A 16,887-nucleotide genomic window follows, 5' to 3' on the forward strand; every position below is an offset into this window, starting at 1 on the left:
TCAGCATCTTTAGGGAGCATGGCAGAGAAAATAGTTGAGAGAACTGCTGCCATTCAGAACAACCAACACAGGATGGGAAAGCCAAATGATCAGACCTGGTATAAAGCAGCTTCCTATGTTCCTATATCTGTTATAGAGGAAAAGCCTGCTATTTGATTTTCAAAAAAATTTTTTTAATGATGGTGTTGACATTATAGTATACACTTGTGTTAATAAGTCTTGAGCAATTGCTTTGTAAAGATGGTAAGAGTGGGAGTTAAAATGTTAAAATGAACAACCAACAATTTCTTTTGTGCAAGTCTTCTTGAAGTGCCTTGAAGGCACAGAAAATGATTTTGCTCAAATGTGCCTTAAATAAATACACAGGGCTTGATTCCATTCACAATGGCAAACAGCTTTTGGCCATAGAGGGAGTAGTATAGGGTGCAATAGGCATTCAGATCAATTTTGGAAGTGAGCTATGTCTTTTTTTGTGTGTGTCTTTTTAATATAATTTTATAAGTGAAATTTTAATTAACTATTGTATATGATTGTTGTTTGTTGATGTTTGATCAGTTGGTCGTAATAAAATGAAACGAAGTGAGCTATATTCACTTGGACAACAAAAACACAAACATGGGTAAAGGAGACATGAACAAACACCTCAAATCCTGCCTTGATTTGACGCAAGGCCCAGGTATTATAAAAGTTACATATTTACTACAACTTCTATAATCCCCCAGAAGTCCCATATGTGCAGTTTAAGAAGGAAGGAAAACAGGCGGTGTACTTTCCAACGAACCCTACAGGTTCCTTCCAAATTCAGAACTCTGACTCAAGTTCCTATTATTTCGGTTAGGATCTTGTTCATTATTTTAAAAATCTTGCATACTTCCTACACATCTGTACCATGTGAAACTAAAGTACAACATTTTGCACAGATCTTTCTGTAATAAGTGGATTTTTTTAAAAAAAAAGACTGTTTGTGCTGGCGTTCGTATATAAACAATACTTGAACATTTCCCCATACTCAAATAGAAAAGGTATCATCAGGACACAGTGTCCAAAAAAGAATAAAATAAATAAAATTGTCAACTGTTGTGGAATTTTTCAACCCTTCATGAGGATAAAGACTAGTGGATTTTTTCCCTTCCTGTTCTCATTCCTTTTGCACAAAAATGTGCAAAAAGGAGATATTTTTACACATACAAAAACTTGGTGACTTCCTCCCCCCCCCCCAAATCCCTAGATTACCCCATCCACCTGAATCATGGGAAAATGCAGGAAATGATTTTGTACAGGAGAAAACATCTGAACTAGTGAAGAGTGCCATCCTTTGCTAGAGTAGATCATGGATTCTGTGTATGTTATCTTGTTCTGTGAGTTGTGTCTTACAAAGTCTTGTGCGGTGCATGGTTTGAATACAGTATTGTGTACTTAGAGGATGAGTGTGGCGAGGCTTCTGGCCGAGGGAGATAATAGACCCCACCCGAATCCTCCCTCCAGCACTCCTCTTGACTCCTTCACCATGACCCCCTCTCCCTTCTAGCTTGTCCATTGTCAACTGGCCCTTGCTGGCCCCACAGTGGCCTGCTTTGTGCTGTTGGCAGCCTGTGTCTTTTGTCAAGTGCCCTTTTTAATGCCTCCCTATCCCTCCTCCTCTTGGCCTCCATGCAGATTCCCCATTACCTCCACCTTCCCACAATGTAGGTTGCTTTGCAGGGGGTGACTCAGAAGAGTTCACTTCCCGACTGTACATCCAGTGTACCTCTCTACACAGTGTGGAGACAAGAGAAAGGTTTCTTCTTTTCTTGTAACAGTAGAAATTGGGGTCACCCCAAGAAATGGATGGGTATTAATCCAAGGACTGACAAAAGGAACTCTTCCTTCACACAATGCATAATTAAGTGGCAGCTTTCATTGGCGAAGATATTGTGAGGGCTGTACATCTGATTCTACTCCAGTTACAACTTAGGTTAACTACTTTGCTATAGGATTTTTTGCACACTGCATCTACTCCCTCTCCTGTTCCACCTGCTCTGGTTCCTCTTCCTCTTATGTGTTGTGTTTGGCAAAACGTTCCCATATTCAATGTGAAGCTATTCCCATATCCCTTGGTTGGAGTTTCAGCTAGTGTTGGTTTAGGTAAGGGGAGCTTTTAGGCCAGTGCTACTCAAAGTGGTGGTCCATGAACTGGTTTGGTTCCAGGAAAGAAGGAAACAATTGTAAAGATTGAGCACAAATATTTTACCAGTCCATGGCATGTTTGGGAGGGTTGGATTTGCTGGTCCCATATATCATATAGCTTAAGATGCACTTGTTCTCAACAACTTAGAGCCAGTGTGGTGTAGTGGTTTGAGAGTTAGACTAGGACTCTGGAGATCAGTGTTCAAATGCCTCCTCTGCCATGGAAACCCACTGGGTGAACTTGGGCAAGTCACACTCTCTCAGCCTCATAGAGAAGCAACGGCAAACTTCCTCCGAACAAATTTTGTCAAAATCCTATGAGAAGATTTGCCTTAGGATTGCCATAAATTGGAAATTACTTGAAGGTACAAAACAACATCATACCATCCTGAACACACTTGATTTTTATCCTGGTTGTGGGAGCTAAGCAGGTTTGGGCCTGGTGTGTACTTGGATGACAGGATCTGAGATCTCCAAGTAGGGCTAGGAAAGAATCCTTCCTGTAACTCTAGAGAGCCAGTCTTGCCAGTCAGAACTGGGAAGTGAGACTGGTGATCCGGTTCAAATATAAGGAAGGCATCTTGTGTTCCTGAGTCCTGATATTCATGTTTGATAGAAAATGGGTCTTATACTGTTTCTTTTCCCTTCCTCTCGTGTTTGTTCTGTAGCGTGTTTTCTGTAACAAAAGTGACTGGGCTTTTGTGGCTTTTTGCCCCTTTTCTACCCCAGTAGTAAAGCTGAATGGGTAGAATGTAGAGGAGAAGCATACATTTAAAAAGTGGTACAGGACTACCATCATGTGTTCTCAAAATTCTGTCAAAGAGATGTAATTTATTGGTACTCTGACTTTGCTCTGGAGGGAAGTTTCAGCTTTAATTCTAGGTTTGTGGCATCAGGCTTCCATAGATAGCGCATTTTGTCCATGCTCAGAGTTTTGTTTTGTTTTTTAAAAAATCCCTGTTTTCTTTAGTGAATAAGATGAGTGAGAGCAGGTGATGCTACATGGAAGCTGAAGAGAGAAGGTGGAGATGCAGCTCTGAGATGAACACTATCTGCAGAAGGGTTATTCTGCTTGCCCTACTGCCCATCCAATGCACTTGGGGTAAAAAATGGAAAATTCTTTTTAACTTAAAAAATGACTCCAGGTGCATGTGCTGGCAACATTTTCTTTTCTTTTTCTTCTTCTCTTTCTTTCTTTCTTTCTTTCTTTTTGCAATTTGGGTGGGAGTACTGTGACAGCTTTTCTTGAAAGTGTTTCCACTTCCCTTCTAAATGCTGCTCTTTAAAGGGATGGCTTGAGTGTGATGAAGGAAGGATGCCCCCTTTCTTCCCAGTCTTGAGAGAGAGAGAGTCCAAAAATGCTGGCCTCTCTCTCCCCAACCTGCAGTTTTCACCAAAGAATACGACCTCTGTTTGCTGCCTTTGGGTGGGAGGTGGGCACTCTGGGCTCTGGCCCAGTGGGGGCATGTCGGGGAGCAGTTAATTTGCGCCTCCGTGGGCATAATTGGGTGACCCGACAGCCGTCCTGTTGGCAAAGGGAACAGTTGCTCCTTGTTCTAACTACTGGCTTTCTCTTTTGTCTTTGCCCCAGGCGGTGGAGGGGGAGCTGGGAACAATCCATTGTGAACTGTACAGTCCCTGTTCCGATGCCTAGGCCTGCTTGTGAGGTGCTGGGATGGTCCCCCCCCCCCCCCTTACTAAATATCTTCTATGGTTGGAAAGTGTCCTATTTTGAGGAATAAGACCCTTGGGAGTTGGCAGCCATAGAATCTTAAAAGTGGGGGATGAGAAAACATCCTGAACGGAGGACATCAAACATTTCTGCAGAAAACTGAAATGAATCAATATGGTTTCGTGTGCAATTTTGCTAAGATGGTAGTCCATTTGGCAAGAGAAGGGGCTTGGTAGGAATAATTTCTCTTATATGTAAAAAATACTTGAAAACATCTCCGTCCTATAATGGAAATTGGAAAATGTTTTTCAGTTTCTAGAATCCTCAGCCAGGATGGTCACTGGCTTTTCCCAAGCTCTGGTTCTCTGGGGTTAAGACAGCCCAAGAACATGCTAATATAAGACATATCCACACTAAAATAATGTGTTGTGCGAGAAAGAGTGTGACATGAGATTGTTGCATAGCTTTTTAAATTAATGTTTCTAAAATCTATATTCTTGTGAAAACAAAACCCTCCAGAAACAAACTTGCTAGAGCTAGAGATACAAAGCACAATGCAAAATTGCAGATGTTGTAAATGAAATGAGGGATAAATATATATTGTGTTCACATTGGGAATATCCCTGGCAGTTGAGGACACATGGGAGAGATGGAGGGATAAGTCCAGACTACTAGCATAAAATGCCCAAAACTGTTTTAATCTATAGGCATGATTGATACCTAGAACATGTGTTGAACAAGCATTCAATAACCTGATAGGAAGTGCCTCAGAATGCATTGAATGTCTGTATTCAAAATGCTTATGTCCCACTTTAGGATAAGATGGGGATGCTACAGAAATGTCGTGTTTTATTTCATGCAAGATGAGGAAGGCGAGGGAAAAGATGGAGGGGAAAGTTGGCAGAAAGAGAAAGAAGTGGAGAAAGTGATGGTTTCACCTTCTTTTGATTCCTTCCATACCATCAGCTCCCCACTGGTATGCAGTTTCTGCGACATTAATCCCTGAGGAAAAGTGGCCCTTGACCTGAATGTTTCACCTAGGTTTTAGAATGGCTCATATAAGTTGTCCTCCAGATTGTCAGTATTTTTAAACCCAGCTTTGAAAAAGTCAGTAGCCAGGACATAGGGGCAGGGAGAATGAAAATGACTGGTACAGATAGGGGTTCGAAATTACAGCTCTAATTCTACCCTCCTTGTCTTTTCCTCTCTACCGTAATTTCCAAAGATCACACCTTCTTTTCCAGAATGAGAACTGGAGCTAGATGTCTTAGCTCCTAAATGACTTGCTTTCTCTCTGTTGCTCTTTTAAACCTAACAGTCCTGCTTTCCTTTAGCTAAATCTCAAAAGGCTCCTTTCCAATACTGTATAAGAAAGTACTAAATCTATACTTTTGGTAGTTTGTAGAGTTGCCAGAGTAAAAACTGGAGGCAGCTACTGCAACTTTTATGGTTGTGTAGAAGTGAAAATTTCTCTTGGTTGTGTGGTTAGTTAGCATCACCTGTTGAAATTCCCTTTTCTACACTAGTCACGTTTCTAGTCATTAAAGGTACAGGAGCTGTCTCCAGTTTTCACTCTGATAACGCTAGTAGTGAGATCCAGTGTGGTGTAGTGGTTTGAGTGTTGGACTGTGACTCTGGAGGCCAGGGTTTAAATCCCAGCTTGGCCATGTAAACCCACTGAGTGACCTTGGGCAAGTCACACGCTTTCAGTTTCAGAGGATGGCAATAGCAAACCCTTTCTGAAGAAATTTGCCAAGAAAACCTGTGTTAAGCCTTAGGGTCGCCATAAATGAGAGACAACTTTAAGGCGCAACAGTAGCAAACAACACAAGCCTAGTTGTATTGTATAGTGAAGCTTTTCATAGACTATCAGATTGAAAATAGGAGAACTGTATGTTTTAAACACTGTCCTACTTTGATGAAAACAGAGCAGCAGAAAACCTTGCACATAGAAACAAAACGACCAGAGAAAATGGCTTGGCTTACTCTGCTTCCTGACATGCTACCTTTCCATGCTCAGGATGGCAACATTTTAAACATTTGTCATTGCCCTGAGGTTCAGTTTACATGCATTTGCTGCAATAATGTTTTCCCTGTGAGCTAGTACTTTGACCCATGGTTTAGTCGCTTTCAGTTCCACAGCTCAGCAATGGAACATCTAGAGTACGTTTCCCTTGCAGGGAATCCCAGCCAAAGCCGTACATATATGGAATTGTGAGTATGGAGCTCACAAAAGTAATGGTGGATCCCACCTCTAAGCTTCTCAGCCCTCCCTCCCCCAATAAACAAAATAATCTGGGTCTCCGATTGTGCAGCCGCCTGCTTTTCTGCTGCATAGCTGTGCGCCTCTGTGTCTCCCTTGTGGTTGGCGTTGGGCCACGCCACTGGGTGTATGTGTGTATAGTTGGGGGGTGGGAGGGCTTGGCCTAGTGAGGCCTTGTGTTTTGCGCTGTCAGGGGTGGGGACATCATGGGTTGAGTTGGTGCAAAGTCCTCAGGGTGCATTCCCCAGCTGTGAGCCTCTTCCTGAGCAGAGGCCCCACTCCACGAAACCCCTTTCATGTCTGTAATCTCCTGGCATGCGCTAGTCCTTTTGTTTGCTGGGCTACATCCTGGCTCTTTTCCCTGCAAGTTTTGTGTGTATGTGTGTGTGTGAGAGAAAGAAAATGTAAGTGTAGTTTTCTTTTGCTGAAGAAGGGGGAGCTAATCAAACCCATCCTTGGGGGACTGGCCCGGAGGCCTTTCCCATCTGAAGGCCTACTCACCCTGTGCGGGGCCAGGCCTTTTAATATCCTGTCTGACTGGTTTACTCCGGACTCTGGTTTGAAGAAAAACATCGGCAGACATCCTACAGGAAAGGGGCCGTGGGTGTGCAGCCAAGCGCCTTAACCTTTTCATGCCTGGGGGAGAGGATAACATATCAAACATATGGAGGCTATGAATTGTTGTTGTTGCTGCCCATATTTTACTGTGGTACACCGGGAAGTCTAAATGAAGTCTGTTGTTGTTTTTCTATTTGCAGCTATCACCTTCTTGAAAACAGTCAGGAAATCCCAAAAGTCTTGGCTCCGTCTTCCCTCTGCTCAAATCTTCTAGAGATCACATGCTTTCCCCAAGCTGGTAAAGACAGGCAGGTCCTGCTTATCATACAGTTCTTCCAGAGTTGTACCTCCAATCCAGGAGTTATGGGACCCAAAACATTTGAAATAGTTGATGCTAGCGAGGAGGTTATTTTGATAAACCTGTGAGACAAGGGTAGGAGGCAAGGGAGTATTTCATAGGGCTGGATGACAGCCTGAAGGTTTGGAGTGTGGTTTCCCTCTGAGCCCCCATCTCTGTGGGGTAGGATTTTCCTTAAAAGATTCCATATGTCTCCATCATTTTGGTACACAAGTGGAAGGTGGAGTATTTGCTGTTACAGTATCTTTTTAAGCTGCTTTTTGACAACAACAAAAGCAATATATACATGCACCCCAGAGTGGCATACACATTAAAATATTGATAAAACAAATACTGCACAATTTTTAAACATGAGTCTAATACTGTGTTAAGATATTTTTTCAAAGAGATCAACAGAAGCACAAAATTAAGGATCTGGAGCAGTAAATTCATTGGTCATAAATCCTCTGTTGGCTAACTTTACCACCCACAGAAGGAGAAAAGAGAAATAAAAAATGCCTCTCAGAGGGAGGGAGTTTCAGAGAAGAAGTTCCCAGCCTGTGCCTGGCCTTAGGCTGAAGTAGGAATCATGTGGCCCTGCAGGTCTTGTTGGACTGCAACTCCCAGCATTCCTCACCATCATCTATGCTGGCTATGGATATTGGGACTTGCAATCCAACAACATATGGGCAGCCATGTCATTCCCAGCCTTGTCTTAAGGCAGTGGCAGGACAGGGTACAGGGCCCCATACAAAGAACTTAGCGGAATGGTAGTATCATATGGCAGCTCAGCAGCTTGCTTTGGACCTAGGTCCTTTATAGTTTTAAAGATCAAAGCTGCCATATTGATTGGACTTGGAAACTCACTGGGAACCAGCTGTTCTGCAGCAGTTGTGCTTTGCAAACATATTTCAGAAACACTCCCACCAAAGCCTATGTATGTATGAATAGTGTAAGGGTTATGGAGATCCAAGTTCAGGTTGTCACTTAACCATGAAATTTACTGAGTGACCTTGGGCTAGTCTCTCTCCCTCCTCTCTTTCTCTCAACCCCCTCAGCACCACTTTTTGAGGCTTTTTAAAGAGTATTCCTTGCCTAAGAAAACCCTGTGAAATTCATGAGGTCGCCATAAATTGACAGGCTTGAAAGGCATACACACAAAGAAAGAAAAAGGAAAGCAATGCAAACTGCATTGAACTCTTTTGAGGGAAGGCAGGAAATTAATCATTGGGGGAAATTATTAGGAAAATTATTAGTGAAATAATTCATTATTAGGGAAAAGGAAGTAGGTTTTGAGAGAGCCGGCATTGTGTAGTGATTTGAGCATTGGACTAGGACTCTGAAGATGAGGGTTTGAATCCCTGCTCGGCCATGGAAACACACTGGGTGGCCTTGGGCATGTTACACTCTCTCAGCCTCAGAAAAAGGCAAACGGAAACCCACACCGAACAAATCTTGCCAAGAAAACCCCATGACTGGTTTCCCTTAGCTTGCCATAAGTCAGGAATGACTTGAAGGCACAACAACTAGGTAGGTTTTTATGACAGTTTTTGTCCGTCCTTCTCCAAGGAGAGCATGGGATATGCAGGGTTTTTGTTATCTTCAAAGGTAGGTTAGTCTGAAGATAGTGACTAATGCAAGGGAGCTTCATGGCTGTGTGGGAATTTTGAACTATGCTCCTAGTTTAACCACTACACCACACTGTACCCCCACAGCCCCCTAAGTGTCCAGGAGGATTACCACTTTCTTCAGAAGGTGCACAAGACATTCAGCATAACACAAACATCCTTTATAGAGAAGGTTTGCTGCTGACCAACAGCAACCCTGTCTTGTCTGAATTAAGTCACAATCTCCTATCTCTCTGTGTAATATGTCTGTATAACTTAAAAGCTTGAGTACTTTTACATCCAGTGATTTTGATTCAGTGAAATTAGCTCTCATTCACCAAAAGAGGACATTTTTAATTCTCAAGAGTCACTGTAACAGAGCTAGACCTACAGTGTAGACATTCTATCACATTTTCATCTGAACAATTGTAAAACAATAGCTTTTTGTGGGCTTTTCGGGTTATGTGGCATGTTCTAGAAGAGTTTATCATTTGGCTCCATTTGAGGTGGAAACAAAATCCAGTTGGGAAGGATTTGGGAAGTCCTGTTAGGATGAGAAAACTCAATAAGACCCTAATCCTGTCTGCAGCTCTGACTTTCAATACATTGGAATTCTCCTGTGGGTCAAAAAATATTCCAAAACTCACATAATGCAAGTTTTTTCAAAAGGAAAGAAAAGTAGTGTATGAGAGTTAGTCTCACTGTTTGCTCTTGTTTTAACTGGAAGGAACTCATTCGTTATGTAAACATGAAAGGTGACCCACTCAGAATTTTGGTTGTCCATTTCATCTGCTGAGACCGTGGTTTGATTCCCAGCTCAGCCATGAAACCCACTGGATGACCTTGGGCAAGTCGCATGTTCTCAGCCTCAGGAGAAGACAATGGTACACCTCCTCTGATCAAATCTTGCCAAGGAAACCACATGATAGGTTCGCCTTAGGGTTGCCATAAGTCAGAAATGACTTGAAGGTACATAACAACAGCAATCAAACAATTAATATACAAAGGACTCTTGCAGTATTTTTGAGATTAACTGAAAAATAGAAGTTGGTAGCATGAACTTTCATAGACTTGAGCCAACATCTTCAGATGCATTTGGTCACAGTAAGAGTTACTTCAGCTTGATGGGGTGTGGATGGATAGGAGTCAGTCTTCCAGGCTCTTGGCTACATCCTAATTTCTCTGATTTCAGACCTGTTCTTTCTGCATTTGAGGACAGGGGATCTAAATTCCTAGCCCTTTCTGCTTCTAAGCACCATCCACTAGATATTTCATATTTTAAAAGCCTTCTTATCCTCTTTCCCTGACTCATAATCCTGCCCCCCTTTTAACAACTTTACTAATCTTCCCCTTCCTTTAATGTGTGACACATGCATGACCCTAATTTTCTCCATCACACACATAATATCACACTCCTGTACTTGGTGTTAATTAACTTGGAGTTACCATAGTGTTAAAAGACTTTTAACTTAGGAGAACCAGTCCTTTTTGCTTTTTCCATTGCTGAGGAAGAAATGCACTCTGTACAAACTCAGAGACTTTTCCTTCTTTGCAGTGACTCGTGTTTTGTGCTTCTGGCATTCAAAATTACTTTATTTTTCCATCCACCTTGAATCTGGGTTGGTTTATCATCCCACGCCCCAAAGCAGTCCCTTTCCCCCTTCCAGAGCAAGGGATCCAGCAATATCAGCCACTGCTGCACTGCCTGCTTCTCTCCCTCCCTCGCTTCCTCTCCCCTCCCTTCAGACAAGTTTCAGCACCAGCATCTAACGCTCCTGGGATTGGTTGTGTCTGGCTCAATCCCACATCTTATTTCTCTGGCCTGAAAATGTCAAATCGCATCTTGCAGCAGTGCCATTCCACCCTTGCAGAGAGCATGCTGGAGGCGGCTTCCAAAGCTTTCAGGCCTTTGGCCATATAGATTTGGTCTTTTTCTTTGCCAGGCTTCTTGGTTCCCTCCCTCTCTCACTTACTCCCACCCCAGTCTGAGTGTTTCTTATGATGGGGTTTCTTAAGGAAAGGTTGCAAAATCCGTCTAGCCGAAATATAACTTGCTGAAAAGCATCCCTCCAGGACAGAGTGCTAGAGTGCTTCACTTTCAAATAATGCCATTAAAATTGTACAGCAGTATTCCCAACCCGCTGACTGGTGCTTCTATTGGGATTTGCCTTTGATCAGCAGCTTTTCCATAGCCTGCCGGAAACTTCCCCGCTTCTTCATTTCCAAGAACAGAAATACCAGATTCAATGCATAGAATACCCTTTGAATTACAAGCTTGCAACCATTTTTTAATTCTGTCCTCCTTGTATCATGCCTTCTTAGTATTCCTTCCTTTCTCTGCAGAGAATTTGGAGAGGTTTGCTGTTGTTGTAATTGCTTTTAATGATCTTAAAATGATGAAGTGGAAAAGTGGTGTTAGGTGTGTTTGATATGCAAACAGGTCAAAAGGAGCTACTTCAGCCCTGGCTCCTTCCTTGCTTTATTATGTGCATTAAGCAAGGGACCAGGGACCCATGCAATTCGTCTTCATGTGACAAACCTGTATGTATGAATGGGCCATCACAGATCAACATGCCATGGATAGATCTATCATTTATCTTTCTGTTACGGCATGTTCAGAGTTTTTTGATGGAGTCACTTCATTCATCTACTGGGCAAGTGTTGCACAATCAAGCACTGTCATATCTGATATTAGGATTGCCTTCTCATGTACCTTCAGTGGTTGTGTAGAAGAGGGGCTTTCAGCAGGTGTTCCTTCTTACCTGGTGCCATGACAAACAACATTTGAAATTCCCTCTTCTACACATCTATTACAGGTACAGGAGCCCTCTTCAGTTTTCAGTCAGGCAACCCTCGGGTGATATATATTCCATCCGATGTGCATACATGATTCTGCCAGTTCATTAAAGTAACTTCCTTGAACAGATTATAGACAGACTCAAAATGTTGTCATCACTTCAGTTTATACATTTGGCCCTGAGATGTCATCTTTGACTGATTTTCTCTCCCTTCCTCTCCCCCCCCCTCTCTTTTTTGTTGCAGCCATTGAAACACAGAGTACCAGCTCAGAAGAGATCGTGCCCAGCCCTCCTTCACCACCCCCATTGCCCCGAATCTACAAACCCTGCTTCGTGTGCCAGGATAAATCCTCTGGTTACCACTATGGTGTCAGCGCCTGTGAAGGATGCAAGGTGAGAGAGGGAAATGGCAGCAAGGACTGGAGAAAGCCCACACTGTAGGAAAGTAGTGGGAAGCAAAAGGATTTGCTGAGTATGCACATTCCCTGCTGGGAACCCATTTTTAGTCTCTCAGACTGATTCAAGAAAGTTAGGAAAGAGGCACATTGTAATGTGGAAGGGTTATGATACAGTGTGGATAACAAAAGAAAGATCACAGCTTCACTCTTCCCTTCTGCTACCAAATTTGGCAAGTGTATTTTTCTTGCAAGTGGGCTTTCTTAGTGTAGCCCACAAAGACCTTTTGCCATCTCATCACTTCTCTTTCAGAGGTTGGTGCTATTGCAATGTGAAATAATCACCTGGGCTCCCTCCCTTTGGATAAGGAAGTGGAGGGGACCAGACTGTTCACACAGGTCTGGGAGGGTCTCAGGCTTTTGATCCTTAACATACTTCCAGGAAGTGGTACTATGTTTTGCCTCACCATCCTTATGGCTGATCTGGATGTATTTTTAAAGATGTTTTCATTCATGTACTTCTGCAGCATTTTGTTTGTTGTTTCAGTGGCTTCCTTTTGTGATCTGTACTTTTAAAGACAGGGCCAGGGCACAAGAGTGTGTGTTAATAGCTAAGCTTGCTGTGGGATTTGGGAATTGTTGTGTTTGCAAGCTTTGGGCATATATACAAAAGTGTATTTTCTCTCTCCGTGCAGTCGCATATGCCTTTTCTTTTCCTTTGATCAGGTACTCCTCCCTCCTATCTCGCCTTTAAAATCCATTTATTCCTCTTCCCTACATCTAAGTAGGATGAGCTGCTATTGCTCTACCTGTCCATGCACATGCCCCCACTTGCACTAGGCTGGCAACATGACCTTGTGGGTCAAATTGGCACAGATCAATCTGGGCAAGCAGCCTCAGTCCCCACTAGCAAATCCCTTCCCTCTGGCTCATTAACACGAAGCCCTTTGTGCTTCTAGTTGCCTAGAAAAAAGCTCTTTCTGCTTCCCAGCCAGGAGTCCCTTAATCTCATTAGTGGGACGTGGCAATGTTGTCCTCACTACCTTGTCCTGAGCAGTCTGGCCTCTTCTGTAGCTGCCCCTGAATCATTGGGCCTCTGCTTGTCTTAACTGTGTTTTTTAGAAAAGTTACTTGCAGCTTGGAAATTTGACTTCTGGGGACTCCTGCTCCCATTTTCCTTGACCCACACGGTCATGCAGGCTGGGAATTTTGGGAGTTTGCAGTGCTAAATAAGTACGTTTTTCAAGCTCTGATTCTAAACCTTGTAGTAGTACAGTACTACGTTTTTAGGTTTAAAAAGAAATGTTTGCTTGAGTGTCAAAAACTGGATAAAAGCAATCCCTTAGCAGCAAGACCATAATGTATTCTGCCCACCTGCGAGCTTGCCATTTGAAGAGAATACAGAAGCTCCGAGAATCTGAACTTTGTGATTTTTTCAAAAAGGTTTCTAGCCTTCATGCATAGAAAAATATTTGCCCTTCCTCTGTTCTGTTATTCTGTTTCCTGGCTAAAAGTCTAATTTCGGGGGGGGGACTGGCTCATTGAGCAGCAAATATGTCTTGTAAGCATAATTCAAACCATGGATACTAGCTTTCCAGATTTTCTTTCAGAGTGATGCTGGAACATATGTAGTCCTACTTTATCAATGCGATTGCATATGAACTTTTGAGTTCAAAACAAAACAGAAAGCTTAGTTAATATGTTGTAGGCCATTAAAAGAAAGGCGAGGATAGTGTTTTACCAGCCCTTATATCCATGTTAGTAGTGGCTATTCTCATGGTTCCAAATCTAGATAAATTTGTAACAAACTTAATCTGCAGAGCCTGCATCCACACTTCAGAAAGGATCCAGGTTGACCCTGCTTTAATTGCTATGGCTTGATGCTATGGAACTCAGGGAATTGTAATTCTGTGAGACATTTAACCTTCTCTATCAGATAACTCTGGTGCCATAGCAAACTACAAATCCAGAATTGCATAGCATTGAGCCATGGCAGTTAAAGTGGTGGGTTATTTCTGCAGTGTGGATGCAGCCTTAATTGCAGTGGCTGCTCCCCCCAAAATATTGGACATTTGTAGTTCTTTGTCATAGTCCCTGGGCTTTACACAATTCAGTTTTGCACATTTGTGTGAAGGCACAGATGACCATTCAAAGAATTACAGGTATGCAATGTGATCTTCATTGTAGATTTCTTAGCCTCGCTCATAAATGCACAAAACCTTCACACACAAATGCACAAAAAATTGGCATAAGACATATGTGCTGCTCAACAAGCCAGATGACATAGATGACCACTCAAAGAACCACAGTTAAAGATAAGCAACCTCTTCTTCTGGGATAGAGGAAGGCTGGGGATCTCTAATTCTTAGTTGTTGTTATTTTCTACTATCAGGAGTCCTTCAGTTGTGTATTCCTGCATGGCAGAGGTTTGAACTAGGTGGCCTTTGTGGTCCCCTTCATCTCTAAGATACAATAATTCTATTATTATTCTGAAATACAGGAATAGCAATAATTACCTATCTTGCAGTGTAGTTGTAGGATTACTGGCAAAATGTTATTGGGCATGCTGTAATAGCTCTGTAAAAGCTTAGAGGCCTGGGACATAATTCAGTCCCCTTGCTGAAGCTAAGTAGATCTCTGCTCAGTGCCTAGATGGCAGATCACATAGGGAACACACATAAGCCACCTTGAATCCCATAATGGAAGAAAGGTGAGATAGAAACCTGAAGAATAAAGTTAAATAAAAATGGTAAGTAAGCTTATTCTCAAAATCACTCTTAATTCTCAAGGACTCAAAACAGCTTACTAGTTGAAGCTAGACATTTTATGGAGTATTAGCCTGCACAAGAATGCTGGAAACTGGGTTTGTGACGATGGTGGAAGAAAGGCTGCTCTGTGTACCTATAGACAGCAGAACAGGGAAACAAGCAGCTCTCATCATGATCAAGGATAGGCCACATGCAGTCCTCAACTTAATTTCATGTGTCCCCCTCCCCTGATAGCAATCAGACTTCTGGGAACAGCCCCCTCATGTCCTCTTTTTAGTTGCCTGTTTTACAAGGAAAGGAGAAAAAGTGTGTGTGTGTGTGTGAGAGAGAGAGAGAGAGAGAGAGATTGGTGGTAATTACAAAAAGAGCAGTGTGTTACTTTGCCCACATCAGGCTGTTCCCACTATTGGCTAATGGCATCCAACAACTTAAACTTGAGGGAATGTGGCACTCAGCATAAGTAGGACTGCCCACCCCTGGTTTTTATAGTGCATCAGTATATTCTCTGTGTTCTTTATCTTTGATCATCTTTACAACAACCAGGTAAAGTAGACCGTATTATCATTTCCGTGCATTAGGGGTAGAAATTATGTACTCTACATATGATGTTGCAGTTCAGCTCTCAGCATTCCTCACCATTAGATAATGGTGGCTGGAGTTGCTGAGAGTTGCAGTCCCAAGAACATCTGGAGGGCTATGCAATTCCAGCCCCTTGTAGGAAATCCAGAAAGCCAGCTGTTGAATTTCAGAGATACAGTTTGAACTGCAAGGCAAACACTGAGTTGGTGGCAGAGATACAATTTGGACTGGGGACAGCTTCTATTTTCACCAACACACATTGCCTCTAGTCTTAGAAAGTGAGTGCACTGTAGCAAAGTGGCAGGCAAGGGGATGTGAATGAGCAAGCCAAACCAGATGTTGTTGCAAAGAAGGTGGAAGAATGGATGGTTTGCTCATGTCATTTTTTCTTCTCTTCACCTTCTAGGGTTTTTTCCGCCGCAGCATCCAGAAGAATATGGTGTACACCTGTCACCGCGACAAGAATTGCATCATCAACAAAGTGACGCGAAACCGTTGTCAGTACTGCCGCCTGCAGAAGTGCTTTGAAGTTGGCATGTCCAAGGAATGTAAGTGGAGGGCAGAGGACGAAAAGGGAGATGAGGAAGGGAAGTTTCATTCTGCCACCATCTTCTTCGAGAAGAACAGAAAATTTTTTGTACTTGTCAGGGCCAGTTTGTGTTAGAGTGGATTTGGGAGACCTTGGTTGAAATCATGAATGTCATTGCCAACATTTTTTGGTCAAATCACATCCTCTGTCTCCGCTAAGAATAAAAAAAATCCTTTTCAAATAATAATTCAAACCAGAAGGGTGTAGAAATCCCTTGTAATATCAAGCACTGCTTCTTAGACTATCTAATATGGGGGACCAGCACTTTTTCCTTCCCTTATGTGCTGGGAACTAGCACCATTTTTGTGTCTATTAGATACAACTGTTTTCTTTCTGCCCTGGAAACTCTCCACATGCCAGCAGCCCATGGTTCAGTGACTAGCAGTGGCCCGGGGGCCAGCGCTTTGAGTAGCATTGATGCAGATGTTAGAAGGTGCACAGGCTACAGAAGTCCTGGAATGACTTTGAGGATGAGAAGTCTTGATAGACAGAGTGGGTGATAGCACTGTGGACTGGAGAATGTAACTAAGTAGGAACTGTTTGTTTATTTATTTAAATTTCTATCACACTTTCCACCCATTATTGGGAGTTGCAGATGCATTTGTTGAGAGAGAACATAAAGGATAGTAAGGGCAGATGAGCGAGCTGGTGCTAGATTTCTAATCCTGCTGTCTGGGAAGGTGTATTTCTAAATCTGCATTCTCGTTTGTAAAGGATTCTAATATTTAACAAACAGACCATCTTTCCCCAGTCTGGTGCCTTTCAGACATGATGGACAAATCCAATCAATCCCAGAGAGAAGGGCTTGATGGGGGTTGGATTACAACTGGCTCTCCAAGCAGTACCAGGTGATAGGCCCTTTCATCCCTGTGATATGTTCTCTGCTTCCATTTGCACCCATACTTTTTGCAAAAGAAAAGAAAATGCAGCTGTTTTCCTGGGGTGGGGCTGTGTCCTTTCCAGTTCTTTCCTGGAGGAGCAGTGCAGCTGATGGAGGTGTTCTACCAAACAGTATCCCCACCCCTGGAAAAATATTATCGGATGCCATTGATAATACATATTTTTCCAATGCCCCCTCAAGGTGCCATGTGGGGCTTTGTTCTAATTTTGAGGGTGTTTCCCTGGCAACCAGTGATTGATGATGTCAGAGACAAA

The 16,887-nt window shown here is 42.8% G+C and overlaps 1 protein-coding gene across 4 annotated transcripts in view; it reads left to right on the top strand.

The window, feature by feature from the left end:
• RARA (retinoic acid receptor alpha) overlaps positions 1-16,887 on the top strand; it is a 938,446-nt gene that overhangs the window by 905,370 nt on the left and 16,189 nt on the right. For all 4 annotated transcript variants that reach the window (XM_042476518.1, XM_042476519.1, XM_042476521.1 and 1 more), the window contains 2 exons: positions 11,646-11,794; positions 15,550-15,691. In XM_042476518.1, the coding sequence (XP_042332452.1) occupies positions 11,646-11,794; positions 15,550-15,691 (291 nt within the window). The remainder of the gene's footprint in view (positions 1-11,645; positions 11,795-15,549; positions 15,692-16,887) is intronic.

Source organism: Sceloporus undulatus, chromosome 6 (genome assembly GCF_019175285.1).
Source record: "Sceloporus undulatus isolate JIND9_A2432 ecotype Alabama chromosome 6, SceUnd_v1.1, whole genome shotgun sequence".
Classification (NCBI taxonomy): Eukaryota; Metazoa; Chordata; class Lepidosauria; order Squamata; family Phrynosomatidae; genus Sceloporus; species Sceloporus undulatus.